We start from the raw sequence: 18,860 nt of genomic DNA on the forward strand, positions 1-18,860 counted from the left end.
GAACAAAGGGTACATTAGCATCTGTGACACCTCCTGGCCACTCTCCAAACCAGTGTTTACTATGAATGCCAGAAAATGGAGGTGGATTTACACAAACTCACCTCTGTTACATCATCATCACTCTCATCATCGAAGGACCTTGCCTCTCATTCTAAACACAGAAAGTGCTGGTTTTCTTCTTCTAAAAATAATTTTATGCTATCATTTCAACACATCAAACACACACACACACACACACACACACACACACACACACACACACCCCTCCATGACTTTCAGGAACTTTCCTACCAATCCATTATCAGAAGAGTTTACCCTCTCTAAATCACAAAAGACCTTTGTTAGTGTGGCACCAGGGCTCTGGATTATGGCCTCAACTCTGGCTTGAGTTCACCTGGGAGAATACTGGATTCCTGGCTCTCAAACTCCTCACTTTCTCAACAATCTCAGAGTAGGCTGTTTCCCAAGTCTTCTTCAGCGCTAACATTCTATACTGTTAGAGTTCTGGCTTCAGGACAACTTCAGGGATAAAAGACTGACCCATATGCTTATGATATGGAATGTTTCATAAATAATAGGAGTTATCTTTAAAAGTATTATCTTTAGAATGAATTATTGATAAAGGCTAGAGCATGGATGAATTTCAAATGTATTATGTTCAATGAAAGAAACCAGACACAAAAGGCTATACACTTCATGATTCCATTTCTATGACATTCTAGAAATGGCAAAACTATAGGGAAGAGGAACAAGCCAATTGTTTCAGGGCACTGGGAGCTAGGAAGAAGATTTCACTACAGACGGGTCAGCACAAATGAGATTTTCAAGGCAACAGAACTGTCCTGCATCATGACTGTGGAGACAGTTCCATGACTCTGTGCTTTCACAAAAACCCACAGCCCTATATAGCACAGGGTGAATTTTACTGAATGTATACTTAATAAAAATACATTATAAAGGCATTCCATTTTCTTTCCAAGTTCTTTGAGTTGATGAATTTAGTATTTAAATTCTAATTGTAATATAAAACGATTTGCTGTGCACCAACAGTAATGGGAATATTGTTCATTCAGCAAATAGCTCTTATGTTGAGAACAACTGAGTCTGGAAGTGAGATGTGAGCTTATCTTCATTCTAAAGATAGGGGAAATGAGGCAGAGAAAATATAAGTAGTTTGCCTAAGGTTAAAACACATCCTAAAAACCAGGCTGGTCACAATCCCTGATTTTAACGAACTAATTATACTCATGAATGTGTATATCTAAGTGTGTATGTGTGTGTGAGAAATCTGAACAAACTGGCTCATGTCATGGTGGTGAAAACAAACATCCTCTAATAATTGTCTGCACAAATATATTGTAATTAGTTAATTGTAACTAATAAGATAATGTGAATATCTTTCTGTATCATTAAATAATCTTCTGTAACATCATTTTTATTGACTGAATCTCCAAACAGGTATATACCATCATTTATTTAGTCACACCTTCACTTTACAATATTTCCACAGCCTCCAAAAAATCTGTCTTAAAGAATCCTGCCATGAACAAAACTGAGGCTGATCTATACTTAAAGTTCTTACTGTTTTCTTAGGAAGAATTCCTAAGCAAATAACCCAAAGGTGAAACAGGTTAGATCAACTGCCAGCATTTGTTCCCCGCACCGCCCACCCCCCCCAGCCCGGCCCAAGCTCTACAACATTTTCTATCCATACTTTATCTCTTTTTTTTTAAGATTTATTTTTATTTATACAAGAGCTGGGGTACAGACCAGAGGCACAGGAGGGTAAAAGAATTCACCAGAGACAGAGCGGGGAGCAGAACAGGCAGACAAACCAAAAGCACTGCTGAGAGGAGCAGCGGGCGAGGCAGGAGAAATCTGCTGTGCCCTGTGGGTAGCTCCCTGGCTGGCCGGGAATTGAACCCGTGCTGTAGAGGCTGCGGACAGCTTCACCGTGCTCTGCTCAACCTGCTGCGCCACTGGGGAGGCCCCCATACTTTATCTCTTTCAAAGTATACTCCCCTGCAAGCTCTAATAAAAAGTACTGGAAACACAGGAAAAGATCCTCATTTCTAGTCCTACCTTCCCACCTGGACACCCTTGCCTATGCCTCCAGCTGTTCACAAGTTCACGAGCATTCATAATTTGGAGAGCGACTTGGAGTATGTGTGGTATCCTTCATACACTTTTGTAAGTCAGAGTATCATATGAAACCTAAAGAATTTAACTCAATATTTCATTACTAAGAAAAGAATTATCTCTACCCCAAGTTAAATGGTTTTATCCATTCAAACACATTCTGTTTGCTTAGCTTTGTTTCATTCAATCCTTACTCACAAAAAACCTACAGAATGCAACAGAAACTTGGGAAGACAGCCCCCTTAAGAGCAAATGCCTTACTTCCACAGCAATAGGAGAAACATACCAGCAAGCAGTATAAATAGCCCTAAAAAGAAGTACATATTTTTCAATTCTATCAAATAGGATTATATATCTACATAATATATATGAGCAAATATATCTCTACATACATATATATTATATTTGCTACACTAGATGTTATCAAACTACAACCCATGGACCAAATCTGGCCCACTGATTGTTTTTTGGAACATGGTCATTCCTATTTTTTCACTTACCCTGAATGTCACCAGAATTTTGGACAAATTTGCTTGTTCATTGTATTGCATTTCAATTTTCAGATAAGGCTTATTAAGCACCTACAGAATGCCAAACACTGTGTTTGGTAAAAGAGATAAAAAGATGAGTAAGAAAAAAAAAAAAAAAAGATGAGTAAGACCCAGTCTCTTCCCTTCTGAACTAAGGGCTTAAGGGGGAAACATACAAATATATAACATCACGTTTTAAGAAATCTCAGTTACATGATCTGAAATAGCACAATCCCAAACTGTGTTAATAAAGGTTCACTCTTACCCATACATTTTGAAATAACACAAACCCCCTTAAAATAATAAAAATTCATCAAAACTCCCATTATTTCTAAGATAAGCAAACACTGAAAATTACTTCGTTAAAGTGACAAGGATACCAAATTCCTGGACCAACACCCCTTGTCCTTGTCATTATTCTGTGAACCCAGTCTCTGTTTACTTGTTTGGATTTCTGTGAGAAATTTGTTACTCAGTAGTTGTCTTGGTATAAACTTGTATCAGTCTTCTCTTGCTATGTAACCAACTACCACCAATTTTCTTGCTTAAAACAACCTTCATTTATCAGATCACAGTTCTATAAGTCAGAAGTCTGCATGGAGTGGCTGGGGTCTCTGTTCAGGGAATCACAAAGATGAAATGTGGTCCAGCTACATTTAATTAAAAGCCAGAATGAAGACTTGTCTGAAGACTCTAGGGAAATATTCACTTCCAGGTTTATTTTTGTTATTGGCAAAATCCAGTTTGTCATGGTCTTCGGACTGATGTCCTTGTTTCCTTGCTGGCTGTCAGTGGGAAACACTCTTAGCCACAGGGGTCACCCACATTCTTGCCACATGGTCCCTTCATCTTCAAGTCAACTGTGGAGAACTTATTGCAATGAATCCCCCTCATATTTCAATTCTCTGACTTTCCTGTTTCTGACCTTATGGCCCAGCTTTAAAGGACTCACATGATTAGGTAAAACCCATCCAAATAATCTTCCTTGCTCAAAACCAACCATGTCATATGACATAATCTAATCAAAGGTGTGAAATTCATCCTGTCCACCATCCCAGGCATTATTCAGGAAATGTGTGCCAGGAAGGTGTGATATCACTTACATCTTGTGTAAGTGTACTGTGAGCTTGCAAAAAGTATACTGTGAGCAGGTAAGGGCAAAGGAAAAAGACTGGTGATGAAACTGCCATATTGGAATAGTATTAAGGTGTCCCTCATCCATAATAACTGGCATTAGATGGCCCAAAAATGTGTATCACCCCTAATTCACATTTGCCCCTATGGGAAATATATATATATATATATATATATATATATATATATATATATAAAAGTTTATATATAAGTTTATATATATAAACATATATATGTAAAAGTTTTGAATTATGAACTTCTGTGTACAATATAACATGATAAATGCTAATATTATATGTGTGTGCATAAACTCTTCACAGCAAAGCAAAATCTATTGCCAAATGCAGGATAAGTAAAAAAGACAGACAGAAAATTCCCCTTCCCACATAAATAAGGTTGATTTAAATCAAATGGCCTGGGGAGTATGTGGGAAGGAAAACAGAATCATCCCTGACTGAAATATGTAAAGGCTTAACCACCTCTAATCCCATATCACAAAACAACAACAACTGGCGGCTGAGATTGACAGATGTGTCACGATGCCTACACCCATTAGGGTAGCAATCACAGGGCAGTCTGGACATTTTTATTTTAAATCTTCAAAGGATTTTACAAGTAATTATAAACAAACTTTTAAAAATCCATCATTCTGAAATTGAGTACAGAATATAAGGTCTTAAGCCAGAAGCAAATATTTATTTAAAAGAGAATTTGCCTCCCCTGGCTCCAGATCAGCTCTCTCATTGAATGAGAATCAGTTCTCAGTATGATTTGGCCCTGAACAGCCTCAGAAAAAATATAGATAATCTCTATCGCCACTTGCGATTCACACGGGATAGTAGAGAACATATATAAAGTGGAAGTCAAAGTGACTCTAAAACCTTAATTGTAAAATGTTTAATTGCTAAAAGACATAAAGAATAGGCAGTTTCTAAATGTAAAACTTGCTTCCTAAGTGGGGCAGGAGAGTGTAGTCCAGCTACATTAAATTACTTCTTTTTCTTCCATATGCATCACATTGCCTTTTCCAGCCAAATCTCTGCAACGCTACTCTTGCTGCTTTAATTGGACAACGCATCCTAGCTCCTCAGCTCCTGTCTCAGGTTAGTCCTCAACTTTCCCATAAAGTCCTTCTTGAGTCCCCTGCCCACAAGAGTTGAGGGGCTTCTCCTACCATACCAGGTCCCTGGCGGGCACAGCACACATCACATCACACACTGTTCTTTAGTTTCCTATTCAGTGGTTTTCTCCATGACTGTGAACCCCCAAAGGTCAGAAACTATAACTTCTTCAATAGTCTCTGTACCCCCAATTCCTGCAGCATGTCCACCCATGTCATTCCAGGTGCTGAATAGCTATTGTCGAATGGCTGAATGGAATCAAGTTGGGGAAACTGGCCAGAATAGGCCCAGGATGCCTAAGGCTTCAGATGTCATGAGAACAGGGAGAGAGAGGGAGAAAGAAAAAGAAAAATATAATCAGATTATCACATCTAGACTTGGGTACAGCTTGGACTCTTTCTCTAATTAGCTCTGTGACCCAGACATTTCATCTCCCAGGAACTCTGCATACTGAATGGAAAAACACAAAGGTTGGATTAGAAAGGACCGTGAAGTCCCTTCTAAGCTTATTGTTCTCTCACATCTTTCTATCTCATGATTGTGATTAATCAGCAGCATATGCATTCTTAGATGCCTTTTAAAGTCAAATAACATTGAGTGGTGTTCAACAGAGCCAGGGAGTAGTAATATGTGGGCCTGTAGCACAATGCCCACAGATGCTGAGTAGAAACATGAGCACCCAACAAGACCTCCCTAAGTCTCTTACATTGCTCCATCAGAAAGTGAATATTTTAGAATCAGTACATTTGATAATAAAAAGTGGATTCTTCAATGTCATCTCAATAAAGAGGGCAATTTCAGAAAAATACATATACACAAAGAAGGAGGTCGCTTGATGAGAAGCTTAGATTTACAGAAGAAGCAACACCTCTGTTCAGGAGACAAAGTGACCTTCAAGATATTACTGCATTGGACAAAACAGACTTGTGATCAACTGGTTAAAATCACCAAGGTGGTTTTTCTCCTGTGCCACGGTTATCATTGGGCAATGTTATTCCAGCCAAGAGTTGCAGCCACACATGCTTGATGATTATTTGTCTTGTGAAATTTAATTAGCACTAGAAGCTTTGGCATCAATGTCATGGCATGATAAAGACAAAGTGTACTGTGATGCCAGAACAAAAACACTTCCACTGCAACCCAATAACTTATTGCTGCCCTCCAAACACAGGGTATAAAGAGAGAACTTATATGATGTAATGTCATAGCTTAGCTTCTTTTCTTTTCTAGACTGTGGAATGCACTGTTCAAAAGAAAACGAGAAAATCCCAAATGCTAATTTACATAATACTTCCTTAGCTGCAAATATTTAAGCTACATATTAGTTTAACCTATATTTAGTTCACATCAGACAAATAATTGTACCATATTAAACGATTAAACTACATGAGAAAATTTATAAAATGTGAATCTAGAAATCATAGTCTCAGCCCTAAAGGCGCTAGAGTATATTTTCATGAAGAAAAAAATTAGTCTTAAAGGTCATTTTTCCAAAAGACTGGAATGTTGGCATTTAGCCAAAGAAATTTTAACTGGGTGATACCTGCTGGGTGACCGATCTCTGTTCCGTCTAAATCAGATGCTTACTTCTAATACATGCTCCTTCTGCTACAACTCCCTGAACAACTCCCTCTCCAAATTAGTCAAGATGATCAGTGTGGTCAGCTCAGTTTCAATAATTTTAACAGGTAAAATAGCCTATATATGTATTATATGTATGAATTATTATATGTAAAACCATAAAAGAGAAATTAACAGTAATAGGCCAAACATCATGCACACATGTGTATGAGCATACACGCGCGCACACACACACACACACACACACACACACAAGACATTTACCTCTGCCAACAGCCTATAATGACATCAGAGATAAAGTGAAGTCAAAATCGTTAATCACGTCAGCTAAAACAATATTCAGAGGGGAGGGAACTACCTGTTATCCTAAGTAAAAACTATTTTGAAGAATACTAACTTCAAGAAGGGAGCAGAAAGAGCCAAGATGGGTAGGGGTATTACTTGGGAAGGAAAGGACCCCAGTCGAATAGGGTATATAACAGGCATGGGATGGGATGGGGTGGAGGACTGTCTCCTGTGATTCATGGGCTGCTAACAGTACTGACACCGAACTCTACCACCCAGACACTTACAGCAAGCTCCCAGCTGTGGCAAGCAAAATTGTCTCCAGGTATCGCCCGTGTATATCACCAGTGTTCCTGGGGAGGAAGGACACTTGTGCATTGTGCCCCAGTTGAGAACCACTGCCTTAGAGGCACAGCCACCCTAGTTGCAGCTCTAGATGCCAGCCCACCTCCAGGCTTCAGAGGCAGAGACATTTGCACTGAGAGGTCAGACCAATTCAGTACACCACTCCTGAATGGTGAGTTCACCTCTATCCAGAAAAATTGTTTAAAGGTCCTGGATAGACTTTCAAGGTCTCAATCCCTTAAGCCAACAATCAAAATAAAGCAAAAGTACTGCGAGAGGAAAAAAAAGTGCAATCGATTGAAAACGAGGCAGCACAACCACCATTGGCTTAAATGGAGCATGAAGAATTTCATGGGGGGATATCTAGAAACTAAAGGTTATCACAGTCTTTCTCTGTTCTAAATATAGTTTAATGTATATTTTTTTTAAATCCAGACCTGATGTCATATTTTATTAATTTAGTTGGTTTCCTATTTCTCATCATTTTATAATAACTGCATCTCTGCACTTTTGATGGTTTGGTATAGAAACAGGCATCCCATGCATCAATCTCAGGTAAGCTGCTCAAATGACAGCTTATCCCTAAAAGTTAATGACCCCAATCTCATGAGGGAGGCAGGATCATAAAGTAGAAAAACACCAAAGAGTATGGTGGTTAAGAATAACTCCATCACTTTCCTGCTTTGTGACTCTGGGTAATCTACCCTCTATACCACAACCTCCTGTACTACAAATGAAGATTATGATTGTACCGTGTGCCATTAGGTTCGTTATAAGAATTCACAACGTATGGGTACAAAGGCCTTACTTAGAGCAGGGTCCAGTAGATAGCAAAGGCTCACTCAATAGTACATAAGCCTTTTATAATAAAAAAATCATCATTTGCAAGGCCATTATTGGAAATGATCACAGACAATCAGCAATTTGATTGTAACACTCTCGTAAAATACCACACCTCTAACAATCCAGGAAGTTAGAAGTAAGAGCTGGAAAAAGAAATATTCTCCTTGCAGTACATGGAAGTATTTGCTATAAATGCCACAGTTTCTTAAATTAAAGGGGAAAATGAAGAATGGCTAAGGTCCCTTAGTAAACTCTTCATCCCTTTTTTACCTTCCCAGGGTGATGGAACTGAGGTTGGAGGTGTTAGGTGTGGGTACAGCAACAGTCATATCTTCATTTATGTTTTATTATTCATGGGATGGTTTCATCTTGCATCCTACACAGAACATACTGTCCTGAGAACAATGAGTGGGTTTGACATTTCACTGGGGCAAATCATTCTTCTTAGTACATTCTTGGACCAGGAGTAGATCTCAAACTGATTTCTATTCTTCCAAGCTCATTCACTCAGAATTAGCTGGTATAATTTGTTTACCAATGCATATTGATTGAGAACCCTATTTGCCAAAAATTTTGCAAGGAACAAATGCTTTCTCCATGATCACAATAGGGATACTCAAGACGCTTAGCCCTGGGAGAAAATCTGACACTCACTAAAGGGATGCACAATTTCAAACTAAGTCAACCTATATAGTTGAAAAAACCTCTCTTACCCTGCAGTGTCAGCAAAGACTTCTTTGATTAACACAAGAATTAAAGCTTGGAGCAACATTTTCCAGATTCCTTTAGGGAGCATTTTATTAGATTCTACCAATATGAGGCACTTGAGTTAAATTTGGAGCTCTGCCCCATGATTTTTAAACTCAACCTACTGCATGATATAAGGGTAGAGGGAGGAGTAGGAGGACAGCCATCAGAAGACAAGACACCTTACCAGACACTGCTGGGTATGAGATCATGGTGCTGTCTACCTTCTCTTAGTTTCCTCGAGTTCTTCTCTTTCTTGATCAGCTCCAATCCGGTTTTACTAGCCAGATACTGGGGTTCTGGATTTTCTTGTAATAAATTACCTTTTGCTTAAGGTATAGCTTAAGCAATAAGAATAGCTTCTGCTCTCATATCCTTCTGTTTCTGTTACCATGCCACATTGCTCTCCATTGCACTTATATTTATGAGTAAGCATGTCTATCCCCCCAATGAGACCGTCAACTTCTTGAAGACTGGAGAATGTTTTATTTTTCTTTCAACCTCCAGGACCTAGAGTACTGACTAACTGACATATAGGAAACACTTAGCAAATGCAAAATGAATATGATTTTGTACATGTTTAAAAAATTAGAAGGCTCGCCAATAACATAAAAGTTCAACTGGATGTTTAAACCTGAAAAAAAGCTCGATTCACTCAAAAAGTCGATAGTTTACATCAATTTTAGACTAACGTGGAAATCTCTACATTCTGTAGTCATCCTCTCAAATGTTACTATTTTGGGGGTAAACTTCATGAAGAAAGCCAGAATGCTGATAAGCAAGCTCCATAGCATCCTTACTGCTGAGTTTAACCATTACTCAAAATTCTCACCACCACAGTTTCAAATGAGTAGGATAAAGAAGCTAAAGTAGGAAAGTCTGTATATAACACTCCCAGGAGCCAACTCCACTTACCCATCCCTGCCCTTTCCAATCTGTAGGGCAATCCATGAAGCCCAGTAGGCAGCTAGTGAACTTGGCTTCCAGAAAAATCACCATCTGTTTTTCTACCCTAATAAAGTACCTCTGCTCTATAAATTTACATCACTCCTGGGACTGAGACCTAGAATGAAAATGGAGATAGAATTTTTGTCCAATTTTAATGGCTTAAAAAAAAATTTCTTGGGTAGTAAGTTCATGCTGTAAGAATCTATGAGCTGCATAACAGTCTGAATTTGATCTGGTTCAAATAATGCTACCATGTCCTGAAATCCAGGGCATTATACACTTTCCAAATGTACAATGTCATCAAGGTTTTATGACATTTCCTACAAAAACTCAATAGTCAGGTAGCACTTCATCAGTTGAAGTCTAAATTCAGGTATGGGAACAGAATGCTAGGTCTGCTATAAAACTGTGCTGCTCCTCTGACATTGTGGCAATGAGAGGATATTCCACTAAAAATCTCCATACATGCACATTTCTGTCCCTTGCTAAGGCAACTCCTATCTTGAAATTATAGCAGTAGGACCAAAAATCCCTCCTCAGTGATTTCTGGCTTCCTACAAAAGCTTGATCAGAGATATTCTGCCACCTGGGGTTCTCTGTTTATTCAACCTCACTTCCTTCCTCAAGTAACAAAATGCTCAGAGCATCATGTCCATGCCTGCTGCCCAGACATGTGATCTGTCCAAGTGGCTTATGGAGTACACAAGCCTTCTGAGACCAGGGCCTCTGAAGGCAGAGCTGACAGATATGAGGTGCAAGCCTAACCTCGCCAGGTTAAACATGGCTATGAAAGGAGCGTACCCAGCTCCACTGGCATCAAAACACAGTGCAGGTTGCCAAAAGGTCTAGGAGAAAGAAATATTAAGTAATACTGCACCTCTGACATTGACATGAGTTTATTATTCTTCCATGCCAACACCCCCTAATCCAAAGCTTATGCTGCTCCAATCTAGGCCTACCCTAAAAGAGCCAATTTTACTGACTGTGGTCAAATGCCAAGGAGTCTCCAGACCCAAAGACATTGTTTCATGAGCCTTTTTATTATCATTTGAGTAGGTTTCTGAATTGTGCACATTACTTCCATTGAGATTATCTCTCCTAATATCTCTTTTAGAATCTGCAGGAATAATAAACTTCTGTTCCTTCCCTATGTTGCCAGTGCTTTTATTTTTTCCTCAAATGTATTGGTAAACAGTGAAAAATCCATTATCTGCATGACCTAAATAAGTGGGAATGTGATCATTTGCCCAAAGAAATCATAAATATACAACCAGCTTTGTTCTAGAACTTCCAAACTGGTTCCCAAACTTTTAAGTCTGGTTGTGCAGGAAAGTTTAACATTTTGCAAAATATACACATCAGCAAAAGTGATCATTTATCATTTCCAATTGAATGCCCCATCTTAAAATCTTTACTGAGAAAATTGTTGCCATTTATTCCTCAAGAATGAGAGCATTTAGTCTCCACTCCTGGTAAAATATTCAATTGTGATGTTCTTCCTTGATTCACTCTCACACCTGGTGTTTTTATCATAAAACTTGTGGCTCAATGGAAAATGAGGCTTATTTGAAATAAATAAAATCATTTTATGTTCTTTTCCCAAAGACAAAAAACTTACATCTAGACTGTATAACCTTGGACACGCCTACCATAAATCTCAGAATCCCTAAGTTTCCTAGGTTTAATAAGTGTACCTGCTTCATAGGGCTATGCTCAAAAGTAAGAAAACAGGACGTTACTAGCACAGCAGAGTATCAAGCAAACAGTGGTCAATCTAAGTTCACTAAATGTCAGCTTTTATCATTTGCTGCTGGGAGTTTAAATGAAAAGTCTTCGTTTGAATCCTTAAAACATGCCCAAGAACTGTCATTGTAACAATTTCCCTTAGTACTGCCCTACAAAGCCACTTAGACTCAAAGGTCCTTGGCCATCTCTTCCCACCTGTCTTCTAAACATCTGATTCTTAGCTGAGGTTGCAAAGGGAAGTGGAGTGGAATTTAATGACCAGACCCTTTTCTGTAAAACTCTTGACAGAAATAAATTAACAATATGATCCATCAGATCACACATATCCTGAAGCTTTCAAATAAATGCTGTGTCTCTACTTTAACTCTTTGGTAACATTTCCATTAGTTAATTTAAATATAACTTTAATTAATTTTTAAATGAGAGTCATGTTATTCTGTATGTGAATTTAGGATTTCTAGCTGATTTTAAGAGAAAAAGAATGCACAGGAAGGAAACTGAGTTTAAAAAAGGCTAAAGAACTATCTTGTGAAGAGGCTAGAACATGGATAGGTGGGGTTCCAGGTTTTGGAGCTTCTCTGATAACATCATCACTGACTTTCCATGAAAACAAATGAATGCCAATTATTATTCTCACCTCTGCACAGCTATGCCCTTGAATCAAAGCCACAGGTTAGAGTAGGGCTTGAGTATGTCACCTAAGCTTGTCCATCTGAATGCTCCACCCAAGACTTTAACTCTGGAGCAAGTTCACTCATTCATTCATCTATTCAATAAATATTTATGGAGCAGTAGACCTTCTGGTTGGTAAAAACACAGTACTTGGGGGAAAGTAAAGCCTCTGCCCTCAAGCATTTAATATTGTAGTTGTGTAAATGAACAAATTAAAAAATTGGCATTGTCAGATTTCTACTTAGGAAATAACTTCTCCTTAGATAGAACAACTGAATGAGGGACTACAGAGGGTAGGAATGTGGGCGGTCATCTTCTCTTGTATAGGAAGGGAAAAGAAGATGTATACCAAAGTACTGTTCAAGCAGTGCCCAGAACGAAGTAAAAGTGTGACCCATGAGGACATTTAGAACAGCTCTGTCTAATAGAAACAATTGGAGTCACACAGGTAATTGTAAACTTTCTGGTCGTCACACTTGAAACATTTAAAGAAACAGGTGAAATCAATTTCAATAATATTTTCTTTTACCCTATTTGTTCAATATTTTATTTCAACATATAATCAATATAAAAATATTTATGAGATATCTCACACACCTCCTTTTATACTGACTTCAAAATCTATTATGCACTTTACACTTACTACATATCTCATTTCAAGAACTTAATAGCCACCTGTGGCTCATGACTACCATCTTGAGCAGCACAAGTATTGGATGAGACTGTCCCCACAGAGACTATGGCAATTGTCAAAGCCCTGGGAGCACGCCTGAGGTGTCAATGGAAAAGCACTAGGTCATAAAGGTGAAAGTAGAGAAGGCAATGGGAAGAGCAGCAGGACAGGAGGTGAAAACAGGAGTTGAATCATGCAGAGCACTACAGACCATGATGAGGACTTCTACTGTTACTCTGAGTGAGATTAGAAGCCACTGAAGATGGGGACAGCTTCATGAGCCCATGACTTGCATTGTTGCACAGGGCACAAACTCAGGAAGGGCCCGTACTTGGCTGAATGCTCAGCCATCACCATTCTGAAATTCTCAATAATTTTTGATCAAGGGGCCCCACATTTGCATTTCACACTGGGTTCCATCAAATTTGTGGTTGGATGTACCTGGAGAGTTTTGATCAGAGGGTGATATGAATTGTTAAATGTTTCAAAAGGATTACTCCAGTTTCTGTTAAGAATAGCTTGTAGGAAAGGTAAGAGTAGAAGCAGGAGAAATGTTAGGATGCTGTTGGTATAAACAAGTCGAGAGATGGTGGTAATGATGATGGACAAGTTAGATTCCATTTGCCTACACCTACAGCAGGGATGCCCAGCAATGTCCTGGCCAGACCAACTCCCTGTCAACCAGTGATTCCTGCCCAGCATCCATGCTGGCTGCCTGCTTAATTGGAGAACCTATTATTTTTCCAATAGAATTTCTTTCTGTACAAAGAGGAAGTGTTGGTTTCACTCTTGCCTACCTTTTTCTAGGGAAAATCGGGACACAATATGTTCCAATCAAAACTATACACAGTAGGCAAATGTGAATTCTACAAAAGAAAATCAGGGTGCTATCACAAAATCAGAATCCCCTACAATGGTGAAAATGAGTTGCTGAAAGAAGGAAGAAAAGAAGGCCCCTAACCAGACCCAGCAACTTCTGTGTTAGGTCACTGTGAGAATTATGTATTCTCTCAATGATACCGATTAAGTAACAAATGCAAACATTACCCCCTCCATCCCTAAAAGCTATTTGGGTTTGGCAGAATAGGATCTATTAAAGTTTATGTAAATATAAAATGCAGCTAAAATACATTTAAGACCCAAAATGCATTTTAAGTTCAAAATGCATTAAAATACAGAAGATATATTATTCAACACTCAGGAAAAATTTGGAGTTTTTAAAATTTTAGACATATCTAATTTGTGCAATTACCACCATGTTTAAGCATTCAAATGAAAAGACCTTCACTGCTTAGCTAATGGGTAAATGGAAAATTCATCAGGCCATGCTAAAAATGACATGATACAACCTCCAGTAAGTCAAATGCCAGTAATTCAAAAATTTATACCTTTTACTCTAAAATTCTTAAAAAATAATTTATTCTTTTCCAGATATTCAAAAACTCTATCTGAAGTGAAAGAACATGGAAAATGCCACTTCCCAACCTGAAGAGCATGTGTCAGCCACTCACCTTTTTCTGCAGAACATTGATTTTTCTCTCCTTTACTTCTAACATATCTTTCATGTCGCGAATCTCTCCAGCCAGTGTCCCCTTCTCTTCCGTGAGGTCCTGCAGCTGTTTTGTTTTTTTATTGAGAAAAGATTCTTTCTCTTCCAGTCGTAACCTCAATGCATCTACCTGAAATCAGGAAAAAAAAAAAAGGAGGTTGCGGTTTCATAGAGTAACCATCACAGTGCCCAGGGAGGCGGGCTGAGCTCTAAGCCTTCTGAACCCAACACATCAAACCGGAGCTCACAGACACCGCAGTGCCACGGCCTCTCACTGCCTGCACAACCCCCTTAAAGCCTGTTGTGTGCATGTCTGAGCAGTGATGTGTTTACTATGAGCTTTGAATGAGATAAGGCATGAAGTAGAGGCATGTCTCCATGGGACAAAGCCATTAACTGGCAAACGAAGCACAGTGATCACTATTACTCTGTGCCTGATGGTGCAGGGAGGGTGTGGTGCTGCTCACACACTCCTAGCTTCCTCCAGGCATGTGGAGAACACAACTGGCCACGCCACAGACATCTGCAAGAACAAGATTGACACGTAGGGAAACATTCCTAAATTAGAAAAATGCTTGCTGCCAAGAGGAAGCAAATGCTGCTGGAGGATGAAAGTGCTGTGGAAGTGGGCCCTCTTCTCCATCTTTATGAAAGACTACTTCCGAAATACCAAAAAAAAGACAAAGGATATCCAAAAATTCCTATTTCTACATTAACTCCAAAATCAGGTTACAATTTCTGCTTTTCAAATGCCAGTAATAAAAAGAAATATAAGTTTATTTTTTTTTTAATTTAACATTGTAGACAATGTGCAAAATATGTTTATGTGGGTGCTGGAAGAATTTAAATGCTCACTCCCCATACCAGGAATTTAAGAAGTAGTAGCCACATCGACAAATAGGAAGGAGCAGTGCAAGCATGTTATTTAGAGATACTGAAACAGCCTGACAAAAAATTTTAAAAGGGAAGAAGAAATGGAACAGAAGTATGTAGGGGGTTGCTGTTTCTCATAGGAAATCTTGTTGAGTGTTTTGCTTATTATACTACCATCAAGTAAAATTTGAGTGAGAAGAAAAGGACAACATTTTTTTAAATGCAAGAACTCCATAATAACCAAAATAAATAACTCACGGAGTCAAAAGACAACTTGGAAAAATGGAAAGAGGACACTCATATTAGTGATCCACCTCTATCTATCTGGGAGTATCAGGACAAATAACCTCCACCTTCCTCCCCACCCCCCAGCCAATCAGCCTTGACTTCTCCATCTGTAAATCAGAGCTTGGAACGGAGTCTCCAAGTATCTGAAATGATGGTTACAAAACCAAGAACTTAAAGACAGTCTTGGGTAGAATACATCAGGGAAGGATGATGATATTGGAAACAAACAAAAAAGTTACTGGAGTAGATTTCGTTTTTACTTTTTTTTTTTTTTTAATTTTTTTTAAGATTTATTTATTTATTTATACAAGCACTGGGTACAGTCAGAAGCGCGGGAGGATGAGAGAATTCACCAGAGCCAGAGTGGAGAGCAGAACAGGCAGACTGACGAAGTACATTGCTGAGGGGAGCAGCGGGCGGCAGGAGAGGTCTGCACACCACGTGGGACCCTCGCCCGGCGACCAAGGATCGAACCCGCACTGCAGAGGTTGCGGGCAGCTTCGCAACTGAGCGCTCAACTGCTGTGCCACCAGGGAGGCCCATCGCTTTTATTCTTTTACAAGAAAAGTGTGCCAAAGTAAAGTTTCTAGAGGTCAATGGTGAAGGGAAGGTGGGTGAGTAGAGGGTTTTTCCAGCTCTTGACCCAAAAAGGAATATGAAGTCAGGAGGTCCCACCAAGGGAAAGGGTGTCCACACATTCCTGAAGGCAGTTGGTAGAGTGGCCCTGACAATTTTAGGAAGGTGGGTGTACATCCTGTGCCTGCAGAGGAGGAGAAATGCAGAACCCTACAAACATCTGAGAGCTGTGCTCCTCCCAATATAGTGACAGTAGGTGAAGGGAATACTTATCTTCCCTTTGCTAAATGAAAATGGCTATTTGGGGTTTTTGGTGGCTCCATATGAATTTCATCAATATTTGTTCTATTTCTTGGAAGAATGTCATTGTAATTTTTATTGTAAATTGCTTTTGGTAGGATGGCCATTTTGATAATGTTAATTCTTCCAACCCAGGAGCAGGGGATGTCTTTCCATTTCTTTGTTTCTTCTTCTATTTCTTTTAACAGTGTTTTATAGTTTTCTTTGCATAGGTCCTTTACCTCTTTTGTTAGGTTTATTCCCAAGTATTTGATTTTTTTTTTTGTTTCAATAATAAAAGGAATGGTTTTCTTGATTTCTTCTTCTTCAGATTTATTATTTGTGTATAGGAAGGCTACTGATTTTTGTGTGTTGATCTTGTATCCTGCTACTTTACTAAACTGATTGATTGGTTTGATTAGTTTTTCTGTAGAGTTTTGGGGGTTCTCTATGTATATTATCATATCATCATCTGCAAATAGTGATAGTTTAACTTCTTCCTTCCCTATGCCAGTTGCTCTGAAGCTTAAGCATTCTTCATTCTCCAAGTAGCCCATCTTCATTTAAAGCCATCGTCATCGACCACCCTGGAACATCAACACTTCTCCTTAGGTTTTGATCCTATCTGGTAAAAATGTTATTTTTAGTTTATATGTAAAGAAAAATATCTGGAAGATTCCTTGGAAATTGCTAAGATATGCCCAATACTCAAGTCTAGCAGTGGTTATATAAGGAGTTAAATTCAACTGTAGAGATTACACACAGACTGAGCAGGACTCAGTGTGAATCTGAGAAGAAACCCATGATTGTGGTACTGTCAGCTCATCATTCTAGCTATCAAAGCCAGATGATCTATGTCAGAACTAAACAAAATGCCCAATAGCCAAAATGGTGATATAAATCAATTACAACATGGAAAGCAGTAGTGTGCTGGAGTTTAGAAAAAGAGACTCTGCATTGATGAAGAAATCATCTAACATTTGTAGTACCTTCCTACCACGTGTGATGTACAGAACCCCGCTGCATCTTCCTAGGCCTAGAAGACATGAAAAGCAATCAGACCTGTGAGAATATTGCTCCAGGAATAAAAGAGAGCAAGGATGGTCATGATCAACACACTATTCACAGCACCCAAACTCTACATGGCAGGAGGGAGTCTGTGCCAAATGAGTCTTCTTTTTGACAGTTTACTTCCTATCTCCCAAAAGCAAGTAATTTGAATCATGCCTTTCAGTCATATTCACGCTATCTTTAGAGCTTTGTACACTCTCCTAAAATCAGGAAATGAAGCATAAGGGTCTTTATTCTTTTTAAGACAAAACTTTGACCTGAATTGCATCCAATTCTCAACCAGCATTAGCCCAGTTTGCAGTAAGCAAGTATGACATCATTTCTAAAGTCAAATTTGAACTTCCAGATGGTGCAAAACCACAAGCAGGCTCAGGGGCCTTCTGATACACGTAAGCTTAAATACAGGGACGATCAGGCAAGAAAGAATATAGCCTACTGAAAATCAAAATATGTGGTTCTAAAGTGGATGTCAATGAGAAGGATTAAAGTTCCTCCTCACTAATACTCGGACTCACTCAATAGTGTGCAGCATTTAAAAAAGAATCAGAAAAGCCTCGAAATCTAAATGATATTCCAATATCAGGTAGAGACATAAAAGTTAAAATGTATGGAGAACATGAAATACCTTTCTCTGCCTCTTCACTCAACACCAAATAATTTTAAGCACCATTGACTCTCTTTCTTAAACTTTGGCGGTTGATTCAATAATAAAACTTGGCAAAAGAACTCATTTGTTGCTCATTTCCCAGAAAAACAAAAGAAAATTAGAACTGTATGATACAGTCAGTACACAAAGACCCACAGGTTAAGTTTCCAATTTGTACATGTGACTCAACTGCATGGGAACCGATCACCTAATGTCAAGACTTGAACAATCTTTCCACTTTAGGAAAATTTCTCATTTCCTTCATACTCAGTTGTGTGTGTGTGTGTGTGTGTGTGTGTGTGTGTGTGTGTGTGTGAAGGCCATATAACATATGAAAATTTATCCTTTTTATCTGGCTACATGAAACATGAAACATTTGTTATCACTTCAGTTCCAGGTAATAACTTGAAAGGAAAGGACCATGCAATGAAATTGGCAAAAATTGCCAAAATCAGAGTTAAACATTATTAATCTTCATGTCAGCACCCAGGAATTATAACCAGTTCCAATGCTGAGGTATGTTTCTAGAAGTTCTATACATAAGCCTCCCGACCTTTCTACCATATTTTACATGGGCCTTCAGAAACAGTTTCAATATTGTGACTGAACACTAAGTGCCACTTGATGTGCCATAAATAATTTTAAAAAATCAAACAGTTCATTTCAATCTTAAAATGACTACAACACTTGAAGGGGAAAAAAAAAAAAACACTTGAGAGAAAAAAGGGCCACTTGAAAATTTTCACAGATTAAATACCACTTACTTGACAACGCTTCAGGAATTGAATAAACATGCTATCACAAAGAACAACTT

At 38.7% G+C, this 18,860-nt stretch overlaps 1 protein-coding gene across 4 annotated transcripts in view; it reads right to left on the reverse strand.

Annotated features, from left to right (window-relative positions):
* The window catches only part of ERC2 (ELKS/RAB6-interacting/CAST family member 2), an 847,094-nt gene that overhangs the window by 491,850 nt on the left and 336,384 nt on the right, over positions 1-18,860 (reverse strand). For all 4 annotated transcript variants that reach the window (XM_054694730.1, XM_037501575.2, XM_054694735.1 and 1 more), the window contains exon 7: positions 14,276-14,443. In XM_054694730.1, coding sequence (XP_054550705.1) covers positions 14,276-14,443 — 168 coding nt within the window. The remainder of the gene's footprint in view (positions 1-14,275; positions 14,444-18,860) is intronic.

The sequence above is a fragment of the Talpa occidentalis genome, unplaced genomic scaffold (assembly GCF_014898055.3).
Source record: "Talpa occidentalis isolate TD23 unplaced genomic scaffold, MPIMG_talOcc4v2.1 talOcc4.10, whole genome shotgun sequence".
Classification (NCBI taxonomy): Eukaryota; Metazoa; Chordata; class Mammalia; order Eulipotyphla; family Talpidae; genus Talpa; species Talpa occidentalis.